Below are 25,822 nucleotides of genomic sequence, written 5' to 3'. Positions count from 1 at the left end.
AGACGTTTGAATGAGGATGTGTTAAACTGGTTTCATTTTGTCAACCGTCACTTCCGGTCTTCACAGAAGGGGTACAAACAAATCAAAATGTTCATAAGTCTAACTGTTCTTCTTTGAACAATTTACGTAGAATTAAAAACAGTTATGTATTTTTGACAAAAAAAAGAAGAAATGCTTTCGATTTTATTGAGCACTTCCGCTCGTCCATTTCCAGTCCTATAGCTAAAAACAATATTTCAACGAGATCTAAGAAACGGTAAAGACTTGAGTATACACTATTTGTGATATTGATATCCCTTTATATGTAAAGGTGTTCAAGCTATTTTTGGGAGTTGATTTTAATCAACTCTCCTATGCAGTTACTCAGACAAACCGAAAGTGAAACAGTGTTTGGACCTCAGCACAATTCCTTGCTGACAAGATTTAGTTCTTAAAAAAAATTTGATAAATTCGATGTGATGTATGCTAAAGCATTGTTTTTTAAGGAAAGTTATTTATAATTACCTTGAAAATGGTCAGATGTTATATGGTACGAACAATTTAAATATTTTTTGTAGTCGTATGTATTCCTACGCAAGAGATCAATATAGTCTCGTTCAACTCAACGCTCGGCTGTCTCCGTAAATCCTTGTCGGAGATTTACGGTGTCAGCCGAGCGTTTGGTTGAACGAGACTAGAGTTCAATATTGCTTGGATCCATACAATTTTCAAGAAATATTTCTAATACTGATTCATAGTTTGAATGAATTAATTTTATCTTTAAAATTGTGTCTACATCGTATCCATTTATCCAGTTATTTAACATTATTCATATGGGGTTTCTCGACATTCTTGTTGAATAAGTCCAAAAATTCATATTTTAAAAATGTGCGTAATTCAAATTAGAAAAAACATTTACTTGTCAAGCAAAATAACATATCATTGATTTTAAAATAAATAAGGATTGACAAAATCAACTCCCGTCAGTTCTTCAGTACTTTGATTTTAGTTTCGTCCTTACATGTACCACCGAATGAAATAGGAGGTATTTCAAAAACTGTTTTTTTTTGGTCATTCTACATAAGATTAAAAAAATGATATACAATCTTACATGAGTCATCTATGCGATGTTATTTTTTTTAAAAATACATTTGCGGTGAGATATTTCAAATATGTCCGGTATTTTTTTTTTAAATTTGCCCGGTTTCATTTTGTCCACCGTCACTTTTGGTTCTCGCCGGAAGGGTTAAAACAAATCTGTGTTTATTTGCAATAGTTACAACAGTTTTTCTTGGACTGTTTTTGAATCTATTCTCGGTTATATCTATATACTGTTGGAAAATGTACCAAAGCTTCAAAATTTCATATTCATCGTGCACTTCCGTTTGTCAACCGGTTTTCACAGTTTTCACACCGAGATCTCAGAAAGGGTGAATTTTACAACCACATTTGAAGGATAATAGATATTTGTACCAAAAAGTGTTTAAACTATTTTGTTTAATTTTTCTTAACTTCTATTCCTCACAGGAAACTCAAAAATTAATTTTTGTTTTATGTTGACATGACAGTGAGTTTTGGAGATTTCTTATCCATATTTTTTTTTCTACATGAAAATGCAATTTAAAACAGACAATTGAATGTATATAAAAAGAATACATATTTGTTGCTGTAGCATACTTTTATCAACTTCTCTGTCAATACATTACCTCGTTTTAGAAATTGTCAATACATAGAGCTTGGCCTTCAAGGGGCATGGTCACGATTTTGGTCAAAAATTATTTATCCGATTTTAACATTTACAATGCTTTAAAAATAGGCAACCGAAAGAACTAAGTGCGGTTTTATGCAATTTTTGCCCCCCAAAATCAAAGTTTTAGAAAGACCTTTAAAATAAGGTGAAAGATAGTTAAAATCATATTGGGAACAAAGGTGTAAAAGGTTATCACCACAGTGACGTCATAATGTAGAAATGACGTCAGGAATATTGCATTATTTTGATAAATTGATGTTTTGTAGCAAAAAATGGGTGTTTTCCGATGGTTGTTCGACTGGGAAACATCGAGCGCAGGCTTGCTCAAGTACCATTTTTTAGTATAATATGTATAACTATCTGAAGAAAAACATATGTTAAAATCGCACTTGAGCAGACCTGCGCTCTATACTTCCGAATGCAAAATTTAGAGCAAAAATGAGAATATCTTCATTTGTTTGCAAATTTGCGGGAATTAGGTCATTTAGGTGACGTCAAAGATAAACAGGGAGTGAGCAATGATGACTAAAATCATTATCAAAGTTATAGGCATCCTCTTTACAATGATTTGTGAAGATTTCATTTTTATACGGTACTATTTAAAAATTGGTTGAAATCGGGGGCAGATATTTGACCATACCGCACATCGTCCTTTGAGTATCATTTGTTGAGTTATAAGCGAGTTACAGAGCTTGAAATGCTTCGCTATGTAAACAAAGCGCTTGTTTACATTTTGATCGTTGAAGTAAAAATATCAGTTTTAAATCTAAAACGAATGTGTTAAACGTTAGGAACAGTTTATTTATGCTTAAAATAAATAACAAGATAGCCAAATAAGTAGAATTTTTTTTACTGGTATATTGAACCGATGTAAACAAAAACAGGGCACGAGCCTTATTTACATTACAAACACTTGTGAGACCTGTATCTTGCATATAACTCTATGACGAACGACTCTCAAATTTAATTTGATCATTAGAATTGAATTTTTGAAGCATTGTAAATAATAAAAACATAAAAATAAAATTTGACCAAAATCGTTACCATGCCCCTTTTAGTATCGAATTAATTATTAGATAAAAACTCAATATGAATGTGTATTTCTACATAAGTAAGAAAATATAAAAATATAAAAAAAATAAAGTCATCATGTTTATCATTAGGTTTTGGTTATAAGTTTCTATTATTGTTTCTTTTAAGTTAAATATCCAAATATAAACAATAGATGCATAGGGCTCTGTGATATCTTTTACTTTAAGCTCACTTGGATGTATTAAGTCGACGTAAGAATGGAAGTAACCATTCTTAATTTATGATACGTCGTCGATATACATAAATATCTAGTTGAAGATTACAACGAGTTTATCAATGCTAGATCTCGTTACGAGTAACGAGTAGGTCTTCCGTCCGATTTTGGTTTATATGATACGATGAAATATCGATACTCTTTGCCAAATCTGGGATCCTGTTGAAACTAGTTTTTTTGTCTCGAGACCGGAAACGGACGAACGAAAGCCATCAATGAAAATTAAAGCTGGTTTTTTTTTATACATTTGCCTAATGTACATCACTGCTTATCATGCTAGATTAAAACATCAAAGACAATCGGTTAAAGTTGTTAAAAACATGAATTGTTTGAACTCTTCTGGTGAGTACTGGAAGTGACGGTTGACAAAATAAAACGCATTTAACACATCTTCAATCAACTGTCAATCATTCATAGAAGTTCGTGTCTCAATCACTTACAGTGCCTAAAGTATCGCGGGTATCAAATTTGTTAGAAGGATAGGTACCTAAGATATTTGATAAGTAGAATATGTTTGCTTATTTAACATATAAGATTGTTCAATGATATACCGGTATTCATTCAATGTAAAAAAAACAAAAATAAGGAAAAAAATATATTTGGGTGTTTCCGGTGACGACCGGAAGTGACGACGATTCAAACGAAATAATGTAAACATGGACACATACTTAGGGCTATCATACCACACAGTTTGGTTGTTCAAGTCATCACTGTTTTTTAGATCTCGTGGAGTCATTGTTTTGTTTTTTTGGTTTTTTTTTGTCTCTTGACAGGAAATGGACAAACGGAAATGCACAGTGAAAATAAAAAGATATTATTTCCTGAACATTAGACACATGTACTTTATTGTTTATCAATTTTACAAAAATTGTCAAATAAAAAGAGTTTATTTTTCACTAGCTTGATTTGTTTGAACCCTTCCGGTAAAGACCGGAATTGACGGTTGACAAAATGAAAGAGATTAAATACATTTTCTATCAAATTTCTATTATCTATATAAGTTTCTCGTGCATTGATCACTTGACTGTCTGAGATCTCGTGGGTAAAACATTTATATAAAAAACGCTTCCTGAGATATTTGAGATATTTCACCGGAAGTAGATTTTTTTGTTTTTATTTAAGATCGGATGCATGACACATGAAAGGAATATTACTTATATTTCAATTCTATATGAAAGAAATTAAATGCAAAAAAAAAATAATTTTTGAAGTGCTTCCGGTGACGACCGGAAGTTATGACGAACAAAACAAAATAGTTTAAAGACATCTACAACTATAGGTATACAATCCTACAAAGTCTGAATGCTCAAGTCCTTGTCATTTTTGAGATCTCAATGTCAAAAGCTTTTTGTCGCGGGACAGGAAACGGACAACAAGAAATGAACTTTGAAAAAAAATGAAAAATTGATACTCGAGATATAATTTTTTTCTATCACTCCTGAAATTTTCAAGAAAATTTATCGAGCCATCTCTGAGAAATCGTGTGTACAAAAAAGGGGAACAAAATTCGTACCCAATTTTCGAGCCATAGTGAGCTCTTTAGAATGGCGCAACTGGCGAAAAACAAACACAATAGGCACAACTTCAGACTATGGTCTACCTATCCTGAAGACTTCATATTCATATCAGTTTTCGAGATCAAGCGTGCACAAAATGGGTCGTAGTTACAAAATCAACGATAAATCGGTACCAGAAGTGACGACGGCAAACATATTAAAAAAAACCCAAAAAACATCACTTCCAATCACCTGTAAAAAAAAAAAAGGCGTAAATCGGTTAGATAGTTGCCGAGAAATTGCCTGCACAAAATTTGTGGGAAAAAAATTAATAATAACTAGATATGAACTCGTTACGAGTAACGAGTAGGTCTTCCGTCCGATTTTTTTGTTTATTTTAAATGATACCACGAAATATCGATAAGATTTCAAAATAACCCCCCCCCCCCCCCCAAAAAAAAAAAAAATAAAAAATAAAAAATTAAGATAATGAATAAAAATCCCTAATTACGTCAAACATGGGCCTGCCGATGACTTTTTAACACCGATAATGTAGTGATCAACAACTTTGATTCTATAATGCATAACAAAATATTTATCGTCTTCAAGTTATTCGTTATAGACTTTACGAGTCTCTTGGTCCCTAAATAAAACGGCCAGCCCCCTTTTCTTGATTTAATTGGATAGAACTTTTGATTATCTACTACTTTAGTTCTATATATCTTAACAAAATATCAACCGGTAAAAAGATACTGATGAAAACGTATGAAAATTTTGATTCGAAATCTGTACCCCATTTTCGTGCCTAAGCGAAATCCAAAGAATAGCGCCACTGGTGCAAAACAACTATATAGTGCACAACTTCAAACCATGGTCTACCTATCCTGAAAATTTCAAAGTCATATCTCAATTACGTTCTGAGATCAGCTCTGCACAAAATTGGTCGTAAAAAATTACAAAATCTACCTTAAATCCGGATCGGAAGTGACGACGCCAAAAATTTCAAAAACATATAAAATTCAGATAATGTCCCATCTTCTGTGAAAATCTTGTCGAGATCGGTTGAGTAGTTTACGAGAAATTGCGTGCACAAAATTTGGGGGAAAAAATAATAAACAGTACGAAAACAATAAGGTCTTCCGTTGGAAACGGAAGACCTTAAAAACCAATTGATATGGAAGTGAAACTCTTTTCATCAAAATGTTAAGAATCAACTTCGTTGAATAGACTAAGTCATCTATACCCTGTGATTTTTTTAATACGTATACCCTGTAAATATTTTGTAATCGTTACAGATGTTTTTTAAAAGTTCTATCAATGTGTCTTTGTATGTTTTTATCAATTCAAACTTTATTTACTTTAATATGATTTTTGTATAAGCGTTTTGCCGAACATTTCTTAACACTGTGGAGCTTTTAAAGTGGCGTAAGCCTAAAGATGTTGATAAATAACAGATATGAATGGTCATACAATTGGAATTTTTAACGGCATATCCTATCTACTGTTTAATCGGTTTTCCTAAAAAATGCATTAGTACACCTTAATTGTACCTTAATGATATTGGTTAAAACTAATTTTGTACATTGGTGCACTGGCAGAAAATGTGGCTTTATACAGACAAGCAAAACAGCGGAAACCATATAACAACGCCGCTACATTTGACGCCAGTAATGCTGTTGATGGACTGAAATCAGATTTACATGGTTTGAATGGCCAATGTGTCCTGTCAGCTGAAAACCAAAATGTAGCCTACTGGTGGGTTAACCTGTCTACAGTAATGAGCATCCACCACATTACCATATATTACAGGACGGACAACGTACCCTGGGGTAATTCATCAATTTTATTATAAAGAGACGTTCCATTTCCGAAGAAAATTATTATTTTCGTCATTGTTTATATATTTTTACATTTACATCGTCGACATTGTGGTAACCCCGACGTCGACGATGTTGAGCCAAAATGGAGTTGTCGACATTTCCATGTTATTTCTTTCATAGAACGTCGTTTACTTCGCATTGTAGAAAATTGTAAATCAATACTTAATTTACATGCTATGCATAGTTTTGATATTTTCTTTCTTGTTTCGTAAACAAAAAAAATCATGATTAACAATAGTTCAATAATAAATTTTTGGACAAGTCAATGTATATTTGAAATATTTATGTCAACATAATTAAACAACAGGTGCTACATAACTTAAATGAATATATTTAATGTATTTAAAAGAAAGTTCATTTAATTAAGAAATTAAATATATTTTTTAAACTTTTATCAATTAATCAATCATGATTAAAATATCAAATAATGTTTATTATCGCTTAATAGTCTTCAAAAGTACCTTTTTTCTGTTTCTTACATATTCACCATTGTAATTGCACATTTTTTTGTAAATTTTAACCTAAACAAATTGTTCTTCCAACAAGACATGTTTATTGGTAAAACTTTGACCTGAAATTGAAATTATTGTTCACACGATTCTGCATGAAAATGTATAAACAAATCATCTGCACTATTTATTAACATGATTCAGAAATATAAATCGCAATGTCGACTCGATGTTTGCCAACATTGTGATCTTGTCGATGTAATTGATCTGAAAAAGGTTAGCAGACTGGGTGTCAATCAATACTGTAATGTCGAAGGTGTAATGTAGAAAAAAGAAGGGCTGATATGTAGACACTGTGATGACTCGATGTCGATCAGCATTGTGCTGTTAACAAGAAAGAAGGTGTACAATGTAGATACAATGTCTACTCGATCAACATGGCAATGTCGACTCCATTTCGATCATCATTACGATGTCGACTTGCTGTGGGACCAAGGGATGCAATTTTAATCTGGACGAATTTTCCTTTTAGTTTGCTATATTTTTTACCCGCGCACTGATCGTAAGAGTTTGCTTTGCTCCCTGGCGCTTCGCGATACTGAGCTGCGTTTGTTATTATAAATCACACATTATTTGAATTGAATACTTTCTACATATATGACAATTACAAAGTATTCATATCTTTGTATTATTTGTATATTTTTTTGTCAATAATAATTTGACAATTACTAACATACATGTATTATGTCAGTGCTAGTCTTCCTAAAATATTTTCTTTTTGTCGTTTAAGAGTATTTCAAGAACTCATTCAAACCTTTGATAAGTCGAGTTAGTTTTGCATGATTTTGTAATCAGTCTATATCAAACATCCATCGTATGTTGAAACATATTTATAATCAGTCTGCTTTCCAAGCAAGAGAATCAGGTTGAATTAAAGCGGCTAGGCTTATTCATCCCTTAGTCACTCCCCCTAAAATAAAATAGTTTTCCCTTAGTTTTCTTTCAAATAAAAATATGATGCGCAATCCTTTCCGTTTTGTTGTATAAACATTCATTATAATTAAAATTCATTTAGATGCTTTATAATTTAGATTAAATAGAATCCAATTAAGTGTATTCAGTATTTTGGAAAAAATGGAAATATGAAATGTGTAAAGTTGAAATTCTTTGGAACAAGGGTAAAAAAAAATACTTAGATCTCGCACAGCTAAATTGTACGTAGGGAATTACATAAACATCAACTCGTATCATGAAAATTCATGAATTCATAAAGTTAATGATCGTCCGGGTATCCTGTGAATAGTTTGTGCATTGTGCATGATCGTCCGTTAATCAGAATTGTGCGTATCGTTTGCCAACAATAACGTTGTTACCACTTTACAGTCAACAATTTTTAAAATATCAGGTTTTTTTTTTTTTGATGCGTACAAAAAACAATTATACGTATCATAAAATATCAGGTTTTTGAACACTGAAGCGTTGAAAAAGTGTAACCAAATCGTCCGCCTTATCAGTTAAGTTTGATGTGTAGTTTACACTTTGCCTGCAATTTTTTGCATCAATCCAATATATTTTGCCAATATAATTGTTTTGGGTTTCCCCAAATGATTAGTGCAGTAACATAACACATTTTTTATCAATCGCTGTTATGAAAACTGTATTTTACAGGAGATGGCATGTGATAGGAAATGAAATAATAATGTCAAGAAAATTAAAATTTTTAAAAAAACCCACATTTTTATGCGCGAACTGAATTTTAAATCGCGAGCTAAATGTCCCATTTTCAGAGGTTCCAATTTTGTTTTGATAAATTAAACATATAAACTCCTCACCACTGTTGCGGGCTGGCCGACAGGCTTCAAAACACCTCCAGAATTTATAAAATAAAACACCAAAAGTAACGTTTTCACAATTTATATTACACGCAATTTGAAACAAATTCATGGGCTGATAGTCGTCGTCAGGACACTGGTACACTGAACTTCACAGGTTACTCCATTCCTGTACACAACACTACTCAGTGTTCGATATTCGGGACCTGCGTACACAGAACATACACATTAAGTTACACATACACATAAAGTTCCATACAAGTAATGACTCACATGACCCACCGTACATAACAGTGAGACAACGTGGTACACGTGGCAGCGCTGCATTACATTTACTTGCATTTCACGATACATAATGATAAACCAAATTACTTTACACGTAACTTAAAATACTGTAACGACATTTACTTGCCAATTACACTGTTAGAGTCACTAAACACGACATACACATTACTACTCAAATTACGGCAGCCCTATGAATATACTCTACTCACGACAATAGATAACTAATGAAATAATGAACTATATAGCGAACATAACAAACGAATAACTTACGAAAGGGACATTCAAACAATACAAATTACAAATAAAACACATTGAAACAACAAAGTTATCCCAGGACCATATAATTAACAAATAGAAAGAGAATTGAATAAGTAAATTGGTTTACTCACCTCAGAAGCCGTGTCTGTATTACAAAATTAGAGGATTGAACTAACGAAACTGATAATATCAGGAAGAACGTGCAGGTGATTTTACCCGGTCCAAAGAGACCCAAAAACCTAAACTCAGGTGGATATATACAGGTATCGAGGGGTACCAGAAAGGGTAATAGAATAAGAGGTCCAGTACAGGATAACTAAAAATAGAAGACAAATTAAAACAGCATCGTAAATGTAACAATACCTCCCCCTTTACAAGAAGTATACTTATACTTCCGAACATACATTTACGAACACTTAAAACCAACAGTTCATAGGTACACAAAATAACACACATTCATTGTCTCCTAAAATAATCTGCACCCTGATTATCCTTGCCTTTAATTGCAATGACTCGGTATCTATATGATTGAAGACCAAGTGCCAATCTCATGATTCTAGCGTTGATCACCTTAGCCCTGTTCAAATACATCAACGACTGATGATCGGTTTCAATTAGAAATTCACGACCATAGAGATACAGTTGAAATTTGTTGACCGTCCAAACAATTGCTAAGCATTCCTTCTCGATTGTGGAATATCTGAACTCACTATCCTTCATTTTCATGCTGGCATTTGCTACCGCAAGTTTCAATCCGCTTTCATCGTCAAACTGCATCAGGACTGCACCAATTCCTCTCTCAGAAGCATCCGTCAGAAGAAAAAATTGCTTTAATAAACATGTAAAGAGTAACACAATTGATAACAAAATTGGAATGAACTTCTTGTAAAGGGTATAATGACCATGAACAGTTCTTAATTTACGTTTTGTGCAAGGTACATGTACCACCGCTTCTTCGATTGTCTTTTCTTTGTCTGATTGTGCTTTCAATTGGTCTTTACCTACGATCTTCTGCCTATCTTTAGGGCCCAGCTCTTGGTTGATGTCCATACTCGATAACTCCTCCTTGTCCCCGACACTTGGTAATCCATATTCTTCGACCTCTTCATCTTCAGGGCGGTCAATCACAGCAGAGCTGACTGTAGCTTCATCATCTTGGTTTACATTCGGGGGATCAGCATTTCTGTCACTATACTTGTTCACCATATTTACATGAAACGTTTTTGATTTACCTTTCACATCAATCTTATAGTCCTCTTCTTTGCCTGAATTTGACACATGACGTACTTTCTGTAAGGGGTCAAATGTTTGCTGTTCTACTTTATTATCCTGTGGAGTGATGTTCTCTTTTAAAATTTCCGGAACTCTGAGTTGATGATACGGTTTGAGCTTTGCTTTGGCTTGTCTTCGAGTTTCAACAGCATGAGCCTCTGACCATTGCGGATCTGGATTTCCAGGTGGTCTCACTTTCTCCACATTACCAATGATGAGGTCGTAAACTGGCTTCTCCATACACCATGCTTCAAATGTACCTGTAACATAGGGCGTGTCAATGAAAATAGAAGCAACAGGTACTCTAATAGATGAACCGTCTGCCAAAATGCATGTTTGAAACTTGTTTTTAATCATATTTTGCTCGTCAATCTTACTTGTCCGTACAACTATGCCACTGCATCCTGTGTCTCGCAGTACTGTAACGGGCTTACCCTCAACATATCCTGCTGACAATGGCATATTGTGCTGCTGCTGAAGATAGCATGATGGAGACACTGTTGTCGGAGAATCGAGTACAAATGTATTAATACCAGTGTCTGTAGGTATTGTATTTACAAAAGATACCTGCGCTGGAAATTCAGCCTCTACTGGTGAAGTTTCCTGTGTGTCCGGTGATTCCTGGGTAGTAACCATGCCAACCTTTGGTTTTGGTCTGCACTCCGAAGCAATATGACCCACTCGGTTGCATTTGTAACAACGTCTGTCTGATTTTGGAACAAAAGGTTTGTTTGTGTTTTGATGTCTATTCTCACCTGGATTGTCTTTAAGTTTCCAGGAACGCTTAATGTTGAAGATTGAAATCCCTGGCCTTGAATCTTGATTAAGTTTGCCGCATTGGTCATTCTTGCTTCCCGATACTGATCTGCCAACTGTGCCATGTCTTGAATACTCTTTGGCGTTCTCTCTTTCAAAAACAGAATTAGATCTCTATTACAAACATTAAGAAACTGATCACGTAAAACTAAATCAAACAATGCTTCATAAGTTTCTGCTTTGTGTGCCATTTTCAACCATCTCTGCAAATAACTACTCATTCTGACAGAATACTGAACAAAAGTTTCGCCAACGTCAGGCTTAGCTGATCTAAACTTTCGTTTAAAGCCATCTTCTGTAAGTTCATAACGCTGTAGGAGAGCTAACTTCAACTTATCATAATCTAAAGCATCCTCTTTGGTTAACAATGCATAAACATCTAAAGCCCTACCTTTCAAAAGTGCACTAAGACTCATAGCCCACGACGTTTTTTGCTACTGCTGTAATATCTTTCAAATCTACGTAAGTAACTATCCATTTCATCTTTGCCATCTTCAAAAGGCGGGATCTTTGGTCCCTTAAACTTAACACTCACCTCATCAACACCTGCAGCTTTTAACTTTTCTTTCTCTTGCATAATCTCCATTTGCTGCTGATAAGTGATTTGCTGTATCTGTAGTTCTTTGTCATGTTTTTCCATCAATCTCTTAAAATCTAGCTCCTCCTTTACTCGTTCTCTTTCCGCCTTCCGCTCTTCACGTTCTTTTTCTTGTTGGAGCTTAACAAAGTCTCTAAGAGTTTCCTCCTTGTAACCCAATGACGCTCCATAATCAATGATCGATTTTAAAGACTGTGACATGATGAAAACTCAAGAGACAATAACTCATACAGACAACACACTATATGACAACTGAAAAAATGGAAACTTCCAACATACCTGTCGATACACACCTGAGTTTGACACCAATACACGATAGATATTATATTTCAAACGTGATGTGAAAACGTGAACAACTTACAGACACACAACTTACTGAGGTGATGTATCCACGACGTAATTTCAGTGTCAACAGCTGACCTCTAGGTCCCGAATAACTCTGTCAAACACTTTCCTACAAAAAAAATCAAAATTAAATATAAGTACATACAAACAGTTTAAAAAAAAAAACAAAGAATTTTGTCCAAAAAAAAAAAAAAAATTCTAAATGACACAATAACCAAATAAATATAATTTTGAACAGTTTTATCGGTAGATAAAGAAATTCAAATTTTAAATGTTATAATGTTATGCTCAAAACGAAAACAAGAAACTGTCCTTCCGCCTGGTCAATGCATGGACTTCAAACTCGACTTGATGATCCGTCTAGATGCATTTCCCTCATAACATCGAATCTCATCATGGCTGGTAGAATGATACACACATGAGATAATGTTCTGGTCACAGGGTGCTGACTTTCCTGAATCCTATTAAGTCGATGAGGGTCTTTAACAAATCTGTTGGTACAACATGATCCAATGAAGATTGATCCGTGCATTGAGGTGGTCTGCGCCAAAACTGTCGTCATCATGTTGAAGTGGAGGTTTGTCTATGTCGACTGGATTTGAATCCCACTTCTGTCACCATTTGTTGCGGGCTAGCCGACAGGCTTCAAAACACCTCCAGAATTTATAAAATAAAACACCAAAAGTAACGTTTTCACAATTTATATTACACGCAATTTGAAACAAATTCATGGGCTGATAGTCGTCGTCAGGACACTGGTACACTGAACTTCACAGGTTACTCCATTCCTGTACACAACACTACTTAGTGTTCGATATTCGGGACCTGCGTACACAGAACATACACATTAAGTTACACATACACATAAAGTTCCATACAAGTAATGACTCACATGATCCACCGTACATAACAGTGAGACAACGTGGTACACGTGGCAGCGCTGCATTACATTTACTTGCATTTCACGATACATAATGATAAACCAAATTACTTTGCACGTAATTTAAAATACTGTAACGACATTTACTTGCCAATTACACTGTTAGAGTCACTAAACACGACATACACTCAAATTACGGCAGCCCTATGAATATACTCTACTCACGACAATAGATAACTAAAGAAATAATGAACTATATAGCGAACATAACAAACGAATAACTTACGAAAGGGACATTCAAACAATACAAATTACAAATAAAACACATTGAAACAACAAAGTTATCCTAGGACCTTATAATTAACAAATAGAAAGAGAATTGAATAAGTAAATTGGTTTACTCACCTCAGAAGCCGTGTCTGTATTACAAAATTAGAGAATTGAACTAACGAAACTGATAATATCAGGAAGAACGTGCAGGTGATTTTACCCGGTCCAAAGAGACCCAAAAACCTAAACTCAGGTGGATATATACAGGTATCGAGGGGTACCAGAAAGGGTAATAGAATAAGAGGTCCAGTACAGGATAACTAAAAATAGAAGACAAATTAAAACAGCATCGTAAATGTAACAACCACCAAGAGTACACATGGGTAACTAGCACGTAAATTGTGCTACATATGATATAAACACTTCTAATTGCACACACAGTATTATACTTTTTGTAGCGTAAGATTGAATATTTATACGTTATAACAAATGTTTGCTGGTTTTTTATGTAACGGGGATCTTCTCAATGAAAGAAAGGTAAATTTTTACTAATATATAAATGTTTATCGCTTTTAACAAAACTATGATTTATTATCAAATAGATTCAAAAAATGGCTACACAGCAAGATTTCTAGGATTTTCGGTGTACGTCTCCAATACAACAGACAGACTACAGGGAACACTGTGTTACAAGGACGACAACTTTACACGGTTCACCATACCTGCTGTCTTCACTACCACCTGTCCTATACATGGACAGTACGTCATCTACTACAACGACAGGCTAAAAGATGTAAATCCTGACGGTTACTCTGATGATGCTCAAAATGAACTCTGTGAAGTAGAAGTTTATGGTACAGTGTACTTGCACTCTCTGTAATTGTTTACAGTAAAGAAAAAATACATAATTTTCTTTTAGTGCACATTACTATTAAACGTATTTTAATGATGTTAAATACTAAATTTTGAATTTAATTACTATGTCTTTATTTTAATTTTTAAAGACAATAAGGAGAGACAAAAAGAGAATTAAAACCGTTGTTTCTTTGTACGTTATATTGATTTAACCTTTTTCATATTCAGGTATTCTGATATGTCTAATTAATAATGATTATTAGATTTGTTTAATATTTTATTCTTAACTGCTGATAAAAGATTAACGATCTTGTGATTTATAAAAGGTCTAAGATTAATTATTATAAATTGTTGAACAGTAAACATTGATATACCAACTACGATTTTATTATTGAATTCATATAGAAGTTTGATAAATTTTCACAATTCGTCAAGGTTGCAACACAACCGGATATTATGGAGCAAACTGTTCTATTCCCTGTCCAGACGAGAACTGTCAGTACTGTCACATAGAGACGGGCACCTGCCAGGGCTGTAAAACTGGTTACCAGGGTCACCGATGTGAATTAGGTAGTTTAGATAAGGAAATTTATTTTTATTTTAGATATCAATAGTATTATTTGATGCAAGTTGTGCCATTGAAGTTTCGTTTTGATGTTTTAAGATAAGCATGAAATTGATCTCAACATGCGGATGTTTTTTGTTGTTGTATTTTCTCTTAACAAATTAAAAAGTTAGTCGTACTAGTAAGAAAAATCTACTTTATTGTTGTTAGTGTAGATCAGTACGTTAGATGAAGGAAACAGCCAAAACGTCTTAAGCTCTGTCAGAAAACTTAAAACCTTTTTCATAGATTGCTGAAATGAATTAACTTATCTTCACGACAGAAGTGTACCCATCTTCTAATAAATGTACCATATAAATTCTTTGTTGAATATCCCCAAGAAGCAAGCAAGATTTCATAAGTTTGCAAACTGTCTCCTAAGATTCAGCATGCTGCAACTTTCAAATGACCTTGTAATGACACTTGGTTGTCTGCGAAATGTATTTTCTATTTGTGTGAAAGAATCAATCCAGAATGGAATGATCATCAAACATTCTGAGCGGTCTTCTCTTATCTTCTGAACACATCTACTGATGAAAGCTAATAGTTGAAACATCTAACTATATTAATTTGACCAGAAAATACTGCATGCATTAGTGCAAATTGCATGTGGATCAGCTTTCCATGATAGATGCATATCCATCTGCATATTCAACTGAGAGACAAAAGAATCTCTTTCTGGCTATACAATTTCTCTTTAAATTTGATAGTTAAATATTAATTATACATAAATTATACGTATATTATATAAATAGCTTTTGACAAACAAGTTGATAAAACAGGACTATCAATAGTTTTGTTTGAAGTCATATTCTCCTTAGTTATATGGTCGATACAACAACCTTGTCAGCAAATACAATCTCTCACTTGGTCGCACAGGATGAATGACCATCTTTAAGTTCTCCTTAAAGATAGCTTAAAGATGCTTAAAGGTAGCTTAAAGACGATCTTTAAGCCACCTTTAGCCAGCTATATGTGTTGCTTAAAGATGACTTAAAGAAAGCGTAAAGATGGCTTAAAGGCAGCTTAAAGACTATCTTTAAGCCACCTTTAAGTACAACTTATAGGTCCTCAAGGTCCAAACTTCTTTAAGCCACCTTTAAGCCACCTTTAAGCTACCTTTAAGCTACCTTTAAGCCACCTTTAAGCCATTAAAAAATATTTTAATTCAATTTTGTGCTTAATTTACCAACAAAATATATTAACTATATGATAATGATAGAAAAGGTATTAAAACGGTTTTTGTTATAGGAAATAAAATGAAAAAAAAAATAATCAAAACGCCCAAGACGAGGATTGAACCCGGGACCCTTCGTTTACCAGCATCACCTCACTTCCTCTGCGCAACTTACATATTTTACGAGGTTTTTATATCCTATTTATCAGTGGATATTGAATCAATGTATTCAATGTGTATTTTTTACTTGAAAAGATTTTGACTTCCATTCAAATCGTAACAATCAATCATATCTAATTTATAAATTACATGCATGCATATATTTAGAATGAAATACGGAACTTGGTCTTCAGTGAAAATAAAAATATATTATACCTTTACTTACTTAGTAAATACATTTAAACAGAGTAGATAAACTTTCATCTAATTTATAGCTAAATGAAATGCAAGGAAGAAGATGAAATCATTTCTTTTATCAAATGCATTGAAACTATTAGCCTGAGGGTATTACTTCTACGCAATGTTCCCGGTTTTCATGATCACGGCGCCGTTCCAGTATGTTTAAACATTTAATTGTATACATGATTTTTAGACTATCAATTCTATAACAAACAATATTACCAATTACGGGTGACGTATTTACTGCATGTGGCAATAATTGCAAATGATGTATACATATACTTGTACATACAATTGTATGATGTACCAGGCCGGGTATGTGACATATTTACTCTTATACATATATTTAAACAATTAACCCCTATTTATGATCAACGGTACAGGAATAAATTAGCCTTTAGATTTTACTCTTACATACATGTATCTTTAATTTGTAGACATAACATTTTTAAAACCCAGAGTTAGGAAATAATACTTTGAAAATGATTTACAAATGTAAATAAACTTTTATTCACTAGACTTATCGTATACACGTACATACTAAGATTTCAACGCCTTTATAAACCCTGACTTGCACCTGGGCACACGACACACCTGTTGTGTATATCTTGTATATTCTGTGTTAGTTCCAGGGGTTTTCATAAGTTGGACAAACAATAGACTCTAATTAGATATACACAAACGAACAAAACTATGCCTAGACAAACAAAGCAGTAATATCCTGCACGATATAACAAAGGCAGTTGAGAGTCTTTTCATCTTTAACATGTATCTAGCAGATCTAGAATTAGACCTAGAAATAATTAGAATGAAAAAAATACACACCTTCAACCGATTATTAAATTAAATCATGCAATTTTGGTTCATTATCTTTAATTTGTTTAATTACCGGATGAACTAAGAGAGAGAGAGAGAGAGAGAGAGAGACAGAGAGAGAGAGAGAGAGAGATTTATTTCATCTATTAATTCATAATAGGAAACAAACATACTTAAATATAATTTCATGCACAAATTTAGATACAGAGACTGCGCTCACCCCTACAATAATTTTGAATAATTTTGAAACAAAACAAAAATTTGTAAAGAATTTTATAATGGCAATCTGTGTCCATCGGAGCGTTGTTGATGATAGCGATGTGTTTAATGAAGCGACAATTAAAACTGCCTGAAACACCCCCACCCTTCCTTGAAAATTATATCACTCAGATCACCCCTCCCCTCTCTAGAAAAGAGCTTTTGCATTTAATATGTTTGTATTGTTCAGTTTGATTAAACTTGACTTAAAGGGAACATAAGATGGTTTAAAGACAACTTAAAGGGAGCGTAAATGCCACTTAAAGATGCTTAAAGGTAGCTTAAAGATGGCTTAAAGGTGACTTAAAGAAGTTTGGACATTAAGGACCTATAAGCTCAGCTTAAAGGTAACTTAAAGGTGGCTTAAAGATTGTATATCCTTTAAGCCACCTTTACGCCACCTTTAACCCACCTTTAAGCCACCTTTAAGGACTTGCTTAAAGATTGTTTTTCGCCCTGTGTCGCCTGCTGACTGACGTTTTTCATACTAATTGTTAAACAATAACTTATCACCTTATTGTCCATGGACTTTTCCGGGGTTTTTTTCCCCATTACGACAAAGAGCACACGGTGAGTGTGACCGATCAGCAGAGGATGCTTACTCCTCCTCCATCTTTTAAGAGGTCCATTTTGCTCGTCATTTTTCATATTCCTTTATCTAACACATATTCATTATTTTCATAAAAAATTTCGTGACTCAATGTCGGTCACATTTTCTTTGTCCGGTCCAAACAATTGATATGATGTTTTTTTTCCTTATCTTTCTATCTAATACCAATATCAACATTTTTATTGACTGCGTCTTATCCATCGTTACATGTAGAAGCATTTGTTGTGATATTTTTATCAGAATTACCCATATTGATGATTGTCTTGTGTGACATGATGTTAGAAATCCCCAAATTTCATTCTTCTTTAATATTCTTAGAAACTCTAAATTGATTTGTTTTCTTTGTGCAATTTCAATGATTTCTTTTTCTTACATTTTATAATCTAACGGCCAAAAATCAATCACAATAAAGATGATACAAGTAAACTACATGTAATTAGCCTAGAGACCTAACATATATGGATTCTTTCTCGTTCATGTTACTGCAAGTCTCTTTTGTGCATCTTTCTTTTTTATAGGTAAATGGTAGTATCAATATAATAGCAAGATTTTAACACTATGTTTTTCAAATTAATAATATAACTTTGTTCATTAAAGGTACTGGCTTTGCCACTTTTGAAATAAATTCATTCTTTGAATCATCAATCAAAAGGAAATCATCAATATATAAAGTACTCTAAAATCCAATATGATGCGAAATAGAGAGAAGGGTTTCATAATGTGTCGTAAATATTCTTGGAGCACAAGAAATTCTCATTGGTAAACAAGTTTTCTCATAAAACTTTCTTTTTGCAAATAAATCGAAGACATTTTCTATCTTCTTCATGAATTTTAACAATATATCTATCTCTCAAAACAACTGATGCCATCATAACATTTTGTTTGACGAATTTTAATGCTGCTTCAAAAACTACCATCTTAAAGTGATAATTGGCAATAATTTTATTTAACTCTTTCAAATTAAAAAAAAATCCTTTGTTCTCAGAATCTTTTTTCGGCACTGTAAACATTGTTTTCATAAATGCAAATCTGAAATGTTAAACTTATGACGTCCATTTTTAATAATTTTCAACTTCTTCATCTAAATACATCTATGAGTAAGGTTAAACATTTGTTAATATGACATTTTTAACTGAATTTTTTTCCACCAAATTCAAATTCAGATTATTGCAAAATCCAACAATCAGAGATAATTTACTTAATCTACCATGAAAATATTCTTGAGCACCAGAATCTTCATCTTTACTGAACTAAATTCAGGTGAACTATCCTTAGCAACATCACTTATATGCTTTTTGTCTGATTCCCGAGGCTTGCCTAGAAGTTTTTTGAGGAACCACTTTGATTTGAATATAATGTGCCTCCACCTCGAGTGAAGATTCAACGATCTCCTCCCTTAAAAAATCTCGTCGTACAGTAGACGCACCGGTCACGTAGTAGCCTTTGTAATTTGTCCCGTAATGTCGAACGAAGCGTTTACCCACTCTGTTGAAGTCTTAAAAATCTTTAACACTTTTTAATAACACTAACACTAATCTCCATACAAAAAATCAGTATAAAATGATGATACTCATGACCTAAACTTAGTGTTCCAATTAGACATTTTACTTGTTGTTTTACGACCATCGTCGTTTTCCGTTATTTTACATCTCTTCACCATTGCATCCGCCATTTTTGAAACATATAATGTTAAAAACACTGTTGCTTATACCATTATAAACTCTTCGGTTTAATTGTTGTCTCGACAATTGTAAGTTTGCAGAATTACGGAATGTGTTTGTAATTACTTTATAATATTGTTTTATAAGGTCTAAATTTCCTAGTCATAGAACTTCTCTAATTTGACACTGTTTCAGACATGTGTCCGAACATAAACCAAGTCATTCATTTTTACCGTATATATTTTCTAATACTAGTGCCTCATTACACACTGTATATCACATTCATAATTATCCGGACGAAACTGTCACTGAATATATGCCATGTTTATGTTTGTGAATTGATATTAGTTATCATGTTTGTACTAGGTGTATTTTTTGAATGTTCAGTTTTTTTACCAATGCAATAGCTTTTATCAAACACATCTATGAACAACGTTCATCAAGCATTAAGTTTATCTTACTCAGTTTGAGTCAGTGCAATTGTACAACTCATCTGCACGTTTGCAGTGTTCTAACATCTTCTCTCATCTGATTACGTTGTTCTTTCTGAATATAAACAAGAATTGTCATGATGTTATCCATAACAGTCACACCGGTAACACGTTTTGACGACGAAGAACTGTCATTATTACATCTATTAATTGTCGTGGTAGGATATGTTATGGTCACGCCAATAGCCCTTTTTTCAAATTCTGCAATTGATTTTAATGTTCCAACTAGACTTGCTACTTGTGGTCTTACGACACTCCTCTTTCCCTGTCCTTTAACCTTTTTCACAATTGCATTTGCCATTTTTAAACAGAAAATGTATATATCGCTAACATGTATGACATTGTTGAAAACTCTGTGTCTATAAATCAAATTATATAAATCAAATTATTACCTTGGATAAAAATATATTATCAGAACATCGAAGCGATAGGACTCATTTAAGAGTAGAGGACCACGTCCATCCGCTCTTTTTGACACAAACACACTGATATTGACATTCGCAATACACATCTCATATTATATCGAAAATGGTATGACATATCACAATTTAAAATTTCTCGCGGATGTGGATTTGATACAACAAGCTTTTGCAATGCGATGACTTGAACTTAAAGTAGCAAATCACTTCAAGCGTTTAAGGATTCTTATTGAAAAATTATCTATATTTTTCAATATTGTATGATTTATAAAGGTTTTAAATCAATGTTTGATTTTAAAATATTTGTTTATCCAATTATAATACAGTATGCACGAACAGAACATACGGAGATGGGTGCAAATACGGTTGTGGATTTTGCTCAAATTCCACACAGTGTCACCATATCACTGGGAAATGTTTTGATGGGTGTGGACGAGGATATAAGTCTGATCTGTGTAACCAAAGTGAGTGTGATCAATAGCAATATTGTAACACACCTTTTATCTTACTGTCATGAAATAACTTTTTACACAAAATTACATTAGCTAAGTGCTACTTTTACTGATACTTTTCTATATAATGCTAATAATATACAATGTTATCTAAGCGTGCGAATCTAAAACATATGGAGTTGACTGTAATGATACCTGTGGACAATGTCTTGATGGTAACCAGTGTTTCCACATCAATGGGACATGCTTGACTGGATGCGATGCTGGTTATCAAGGGGATTTGTGTAAAACATGTAAGTTCGATAGATAGATAGATAGATAGATAGATAGATAGATAGATAGATAGATAGATAGATAGATAGATAGATAGATAGATAGATAGATAGATAGATAGATAGATAGATAGATAGATAGATAGATAGATAGATAGATAGATTTAAGTCATAAAGATTGTGGAACATCACAATCTACAAAATATATGCTTGTGATGAAATTTTTCACAATGTTCTTTCTTCATACTTTTCTAACCGTCTGTCAATATACAGAGGACATACTTAATCAGTAAATATCTTTCGACCAAATAAATATTTCAATTACTTTCCATTCATTTACAAATACATGTATCTATACAGTTAAAATATAGCAGTGGACATGAATTGAAATTGTTCATCAATTTCAGCATGCCCTAATGGATTTTATGGACAAGACTGTGCATATAAATGTAACGACAAATGTTCAGGATGTAACAATGTAGATGGTCGGTGTGACAGGGGGTGTAATCCAGGATGGAAGGGAGAAAACTGCCAACAACGTAATAGTTTCAAACATCATACTCTATTCAGTGTTGTAGTCGTTATTGTTCTTAACTCATACATTTAAAAGTACTTTTCGTCATCTTAGTAGCGAACAGTTTTGCGAATAATAAATATATATTTATAGCCTGTGATGGTAAATTGTATGGGGAAAATTGCACCATGTCTTGTGGACAATGCAATTACGAAGCGCAGTGTCATCACATCAACGGGACCTGTTTTAATGGATGTAACCAAGGTTACCAGGGCGATAAATGCATTGAAGGTTTGCTTTTAGAATTTTGAAAATTTGATTTAACATTACCTTGTTAGTAACAGATCGAATTTTCCAATTTTTGCTTTATTTCTTTTTTTCTAAAACAGAATGCGCAGATGGAACATTTGACTACAATTGTGAAGAAACATGTGGGGCTAACTGCAACAGCTGCAACAAAAAATCAGGTGTTTGTGATTTAGGGTGTAAACCGGGATGGAGGGGGCTACACTGTGAAATGGGTATTCTTTGTTTCATGTTTCTGCTTGTTTGCTATATAATAATAGTTGGTCAGCTTTGTACTTAGACATGTGCGTTAGTTCATAGAGCATTTTGCAAAAAAAAAAAATGTTATTTTTTTTATATTCCTGTTAATTATTAGGTGAATTGGCCAAGTCAAATCAGGATATAAGAATAGCTAAATCAAAATTGTTATTTAGCAAAGTGTGTGGTTATTTCTGCACATAATATAATTAAAAAGAAAATCCTATTAAATCATAGCTGCTCATTATATGTTTAAAATGCTTTAATTAATCAAAGTTTAAATTACAAATAAATTAGACTGCAGAGCGGGGTACTTTGGAGAGAACTGCAGTAGCACTTGTGGAAATTGCCTGAACATCGAGAATAACTCAACGTGTCACCCTGTCACTGGATCCTGTAGTGAGGGGTGTGAACACGGGTATCAGGAACCGACCTGTAAGGAAAGTACGTAACTATTCTGATCAGATTTTGTCAGATTAAATATGATGAGCATTTTCCTGATGATTTAAAAAAAATATATGAGCTCGACCAAAATTATAACAAATAATAATAATGATAAAAAAAATAATTTAAAGTACGTTGATAATCGAAGAAAGTGAAGCAAAAAGTTACTTGTATATATAAATATCACGAAAGCTGTTGCACATGCCTATAATCCTTGTTATTTAGTTTCAATATGCAAAGTTAAAATTAAATATAAATGGAATCAAAACGTTTACGCTGTCATATAAAATAGTAAGCACCAAACACAACGTTATGACTAGGATTTTTTTTTTTGAAATATCATACACTTAAAGTAAATATACTGTTTTACGCCATGTTCTATAAAAATGCAGTTCGTTTACTACTTGCTATAAATAATCATAGAGCAATTAACTATGTAACAATAAATACACTTGTTCACTCATATTCGGCATTAACTCTAGCTCACTATAGATTTAAGATACATATATCATTAAGTATGGACCAGGAAATATGTCTAAAGAAACATAACGCCTTGAAAAAGAAATTCTACAAGGCAACTCAAAGAAACAAACAATACAAACTGATGCAGCGTTTTTTTTTATTCCTCACTGAATATGGCTCGATATAGAGAATGGAGTAACAATAAGCTCTATACTTTATGTTAACCTCTACCCAGAATGTTAAATATAAATCGGATTTCGATTTATAAACAAATACACAAAAAGAAACCAAATATTCTTTTTTTGTGAAATGTCTTTTCTCCCTTAAAACAAAGTTTTTTCTTTGTAGTTTTTTGACTATTCGAGAACTATAGAATGAACACTACTTTAAAGATATAGATGTCTTTTCCTATTAGCTTTTCATTCAATATATGCTATGTTATTTGTTGTACAATTTACTGTATACAATCACCAAATATTTTTGTTATACTTTCATGTTAAATACTGAAATCTGATTGGTTTAGATGCAGTTCATAATCTGTTCTATTACCCTCAGCGTTCGCAACGTACTTAGCAACGGGTAATATTACGAATTGTTACATGCGCAAAAATCATGCGCGTACGGTTCGCCGTAGAATTCATGTTATTCCTATCTAAAAGCAGTGATGTTTTCTTTAAAATTAAGACATTCAGTATAACAAAATAAATAGTGCCTGTTTGGGGGGGATAACAGTTGAAATTGACACCCCTCGAAAACCATTGTCAACCTCCGCTTCGCGTCGGTTGAAATGGTTTTCTCGGGGTGTCAATTTCAACTGTTACCCTCCCAAACAGGCACTATTTATTTAAAATGTCTAATATTCAACACTCTTTCGTTAAATTTAGAAGATAAAGCTGCCCAAACAAGTTTGACTGTCGTATTCTCCATCTTGTTTTCTGTAATTGGACTGGTGTTGATGATGGCGGGAATATTTGTTTTCTTTAAAATAAAACTGAAACGTTCCAACCACAACAGGAAACGTGACGTCACCGAAAAAAACATTGAACTAAGCAGTCATGGAGTGGTTCAACACTACGACGAATTACACGTTAGGGATCCAGAGGAAACTTATACAGCTCTAAAAAAAGCAGAAGAGGAAACTCCGTATGAGGAAATACAAAACATCTAAAACAAATACGTAAAGAGTTATTTGATTGTTAATGCCTTTTTAGAAACAAAAATCAATAATCAGTGACAATGCTGCTTGTATTTGTAGAGTTTTGTGCTACTCGTTTTTTAACTATAGCAGAACAATATCATGAAGATCACCGCTGTGTAAGAGATAGATACACCTACATATATAATGGACGATGCTATCGCCAGGGATTTAGAAAAAATACAATTTGAAACACAAATACAAGCTTTCCTGATAGAAGATTTTTGTTTTATAAACAAACACAATTTTTTAATGTTTATCGATGTATATAAGCTTTATATTTATCGGATTTATATTAAGACAGGGTTATCTTAAGTATATGCTTAGAACGTAATTATAGTTAATGAAAATGATAATGACATATTGCATGTATTATTTATATCACAGTTCTACCATGTACATATCTCGTATAAATCTCCGTAAAAAGTACAAACAAAAATAGGCATCAAGTTATTTTAACTTCGGCAATCTAAATTATAAATAATTCAAACCAAAACGATTGATATTTTAAACTGCGGAGTTAAAAAACTATGTATTCGTAAAAATGTTGATGAGCAGTAGTGTATCAGCGGAATAAATTATGAGCAGTGGAATAAAATTCAAATTATCATACGACAAGAACTGTTCAAATTAAACATAATCATTCTTAAATAACTTTTCTGCAATAAACACTTTAAAGTGATAGCAAGAGGCACCAAATCAAATTAAATGAGAACATTTCTATGTTGCACAAGTTAAAGAACTTGAAAGAGATACGAACAACGCAAACTGTTAGACTTCTCATCTAAATATTGGATATTAATGTTTCCTGTTACTTAGCGTTTATAAATGTTTGTTGTATACTGTGTGGTAATAACTCTCATAACATTTTATTCGTAGGATATATCCGGACAGAAATTGAGGTCATATTTATGTCAAGGAAATCACATCCGGTGAAACGTTTTCACATAATACTTTCTTATTATATAGTTTTTATACACTGCACTCTCTCACTCGTGTCCAAAGTCAAACATTCCCGCAAATCGACAACAACAAATTAAAAGTACAAAGATCATTTTTTTTTACGTCATTCAAAACTATTCGGAATCCCCTTTTCATCAATCAAGTACACTGAGAGGATTTCGGGAGCACATTTTTTGTCGAACAAATAAATTACTTTTGTAGACAACCTTTCGATTTCTAGCAACATCAACGAGAAACAGAAATCTTTTTGCTGCTGCATTTACCCGCTGCC

General features: G+C 33.1%; 2 protein-coding genes across 3 annotated transcripts in view; one reads left to right on the top strand and one right to left on the bottom strand.

Annotated features, from left to right (window-relative positions):
• LOC128172342 (multiple epidermal growth factor-like domains protein 10) overlaps window positions 1–25,822 on the top strand; it is a 32,139-nt gene extending 6,317 nt beyond the window's left edge. The window contains exons 2-11 of the mRNA XM_052838144.1: window positions 6,130–6,360; window positions 14,019–14,270; window positions 14,707–14,841; window positions 21,033–21,170; window positions 21,314–21,451; window positions 21,838–21,969; window positions 22,098–22,235; window positions 22,334–22,465; window positions 22,785–22,931; window positions 24,278–25,822. Coding sequence (XP_052694104.1) covers window positions 6,130–6,360; window positions 14,019–14,270; window positions 14,707–14,841; window positions 21,033–21,170; window positions 21,314–21,451; window positions 21,838–21,969; window positions 22,098–22,235; window positions 22,334–22,465; window positions 22,785–22,931; window positions 24,278–24,561 — 1,727 coding nt within the window. The 3' untranslated portion in view covers window positions 24,562–25,822. The remainder of the gene's footprint in view (window positions 1–6,129; window positions 6,361–14,018; window positions 14,271–14,706; window positions 14,842–21,032; window positions 21,171–21,313; window positions 21,452–21,837; window positions 21,970–22,097; window positions 22,236–22,333; window positions 22,466–22,784; window positions 22,932–24,277) is intronic.
• Window positions 8,703–11,894, bottom strand: LOC128172346 (uncharacterized). Of its 2 annotated transcripts, XR_008242250.1 has the most exons (5): window positions 11,859–11,894; window positions 10,885–11,414; window positions 10,237–10,767; window positions 9,367–10,063; window positions 8,703–8,898 (listed from the first exon to the last, which is right to left on the bottom strand). XR_008242250.1 is itself a non-coding variant. In XM_052838147.1 (4 exons), exons 1-4 carry the CDS (start codon window positions 11,861–11,863, stop codon window positions 10,035–10,037), a joined length of 1,095 nt encoding a protein of 364 aa, XP_052694107.1. In that variant the 5' UTR covers window positions 11,864–11,894; the 3' UTR covers window positions 8,703–10,034. The 2 variants fall into 2 exon arrangements, 1 of the variants encoding a protein (XP_052694107.1); XM_052838147.1 differs by having other exon boundaries at window positions 8,703–10,063.

Source organism: Crassostrea angulata, chromosome 2 (assembly GCF_025612915.1).
Source record: "Crassostrea angulata isolate pt1a10 chromosome 2, ASM2561291v2, whole genome shotgun sequence".
Taxonomy (NCBI): Eukaryota; Metazoa; Mollusca; class Bivalvia; order Ostreida; family Ostreidae; genus Magallana; species Magallana angulata.
This window is presented reverse-complemented; position numbering and strand designations above follow the sequence as displayed.

Excerpts from the sequence above, each read along its gene's own strand:
- LOC128172346 (XM_052838147.1), bottom strand. Across the intron at positions 10,768-10,884 it reads TGGCATAGTTGTACGGACAA|GTACATTTGAAGCATGGTGT; the intron begins GTAAGATTGACG and ends CCTATGTTACAG. Across the intron at positions 10,064-10,236 it reads AGATAGGCAGAAGATCGTAG|CAATTTTTTCTTCTGACGGA; the intron begins GTAAAGACCAAT and ends TGTTTATTAAAG.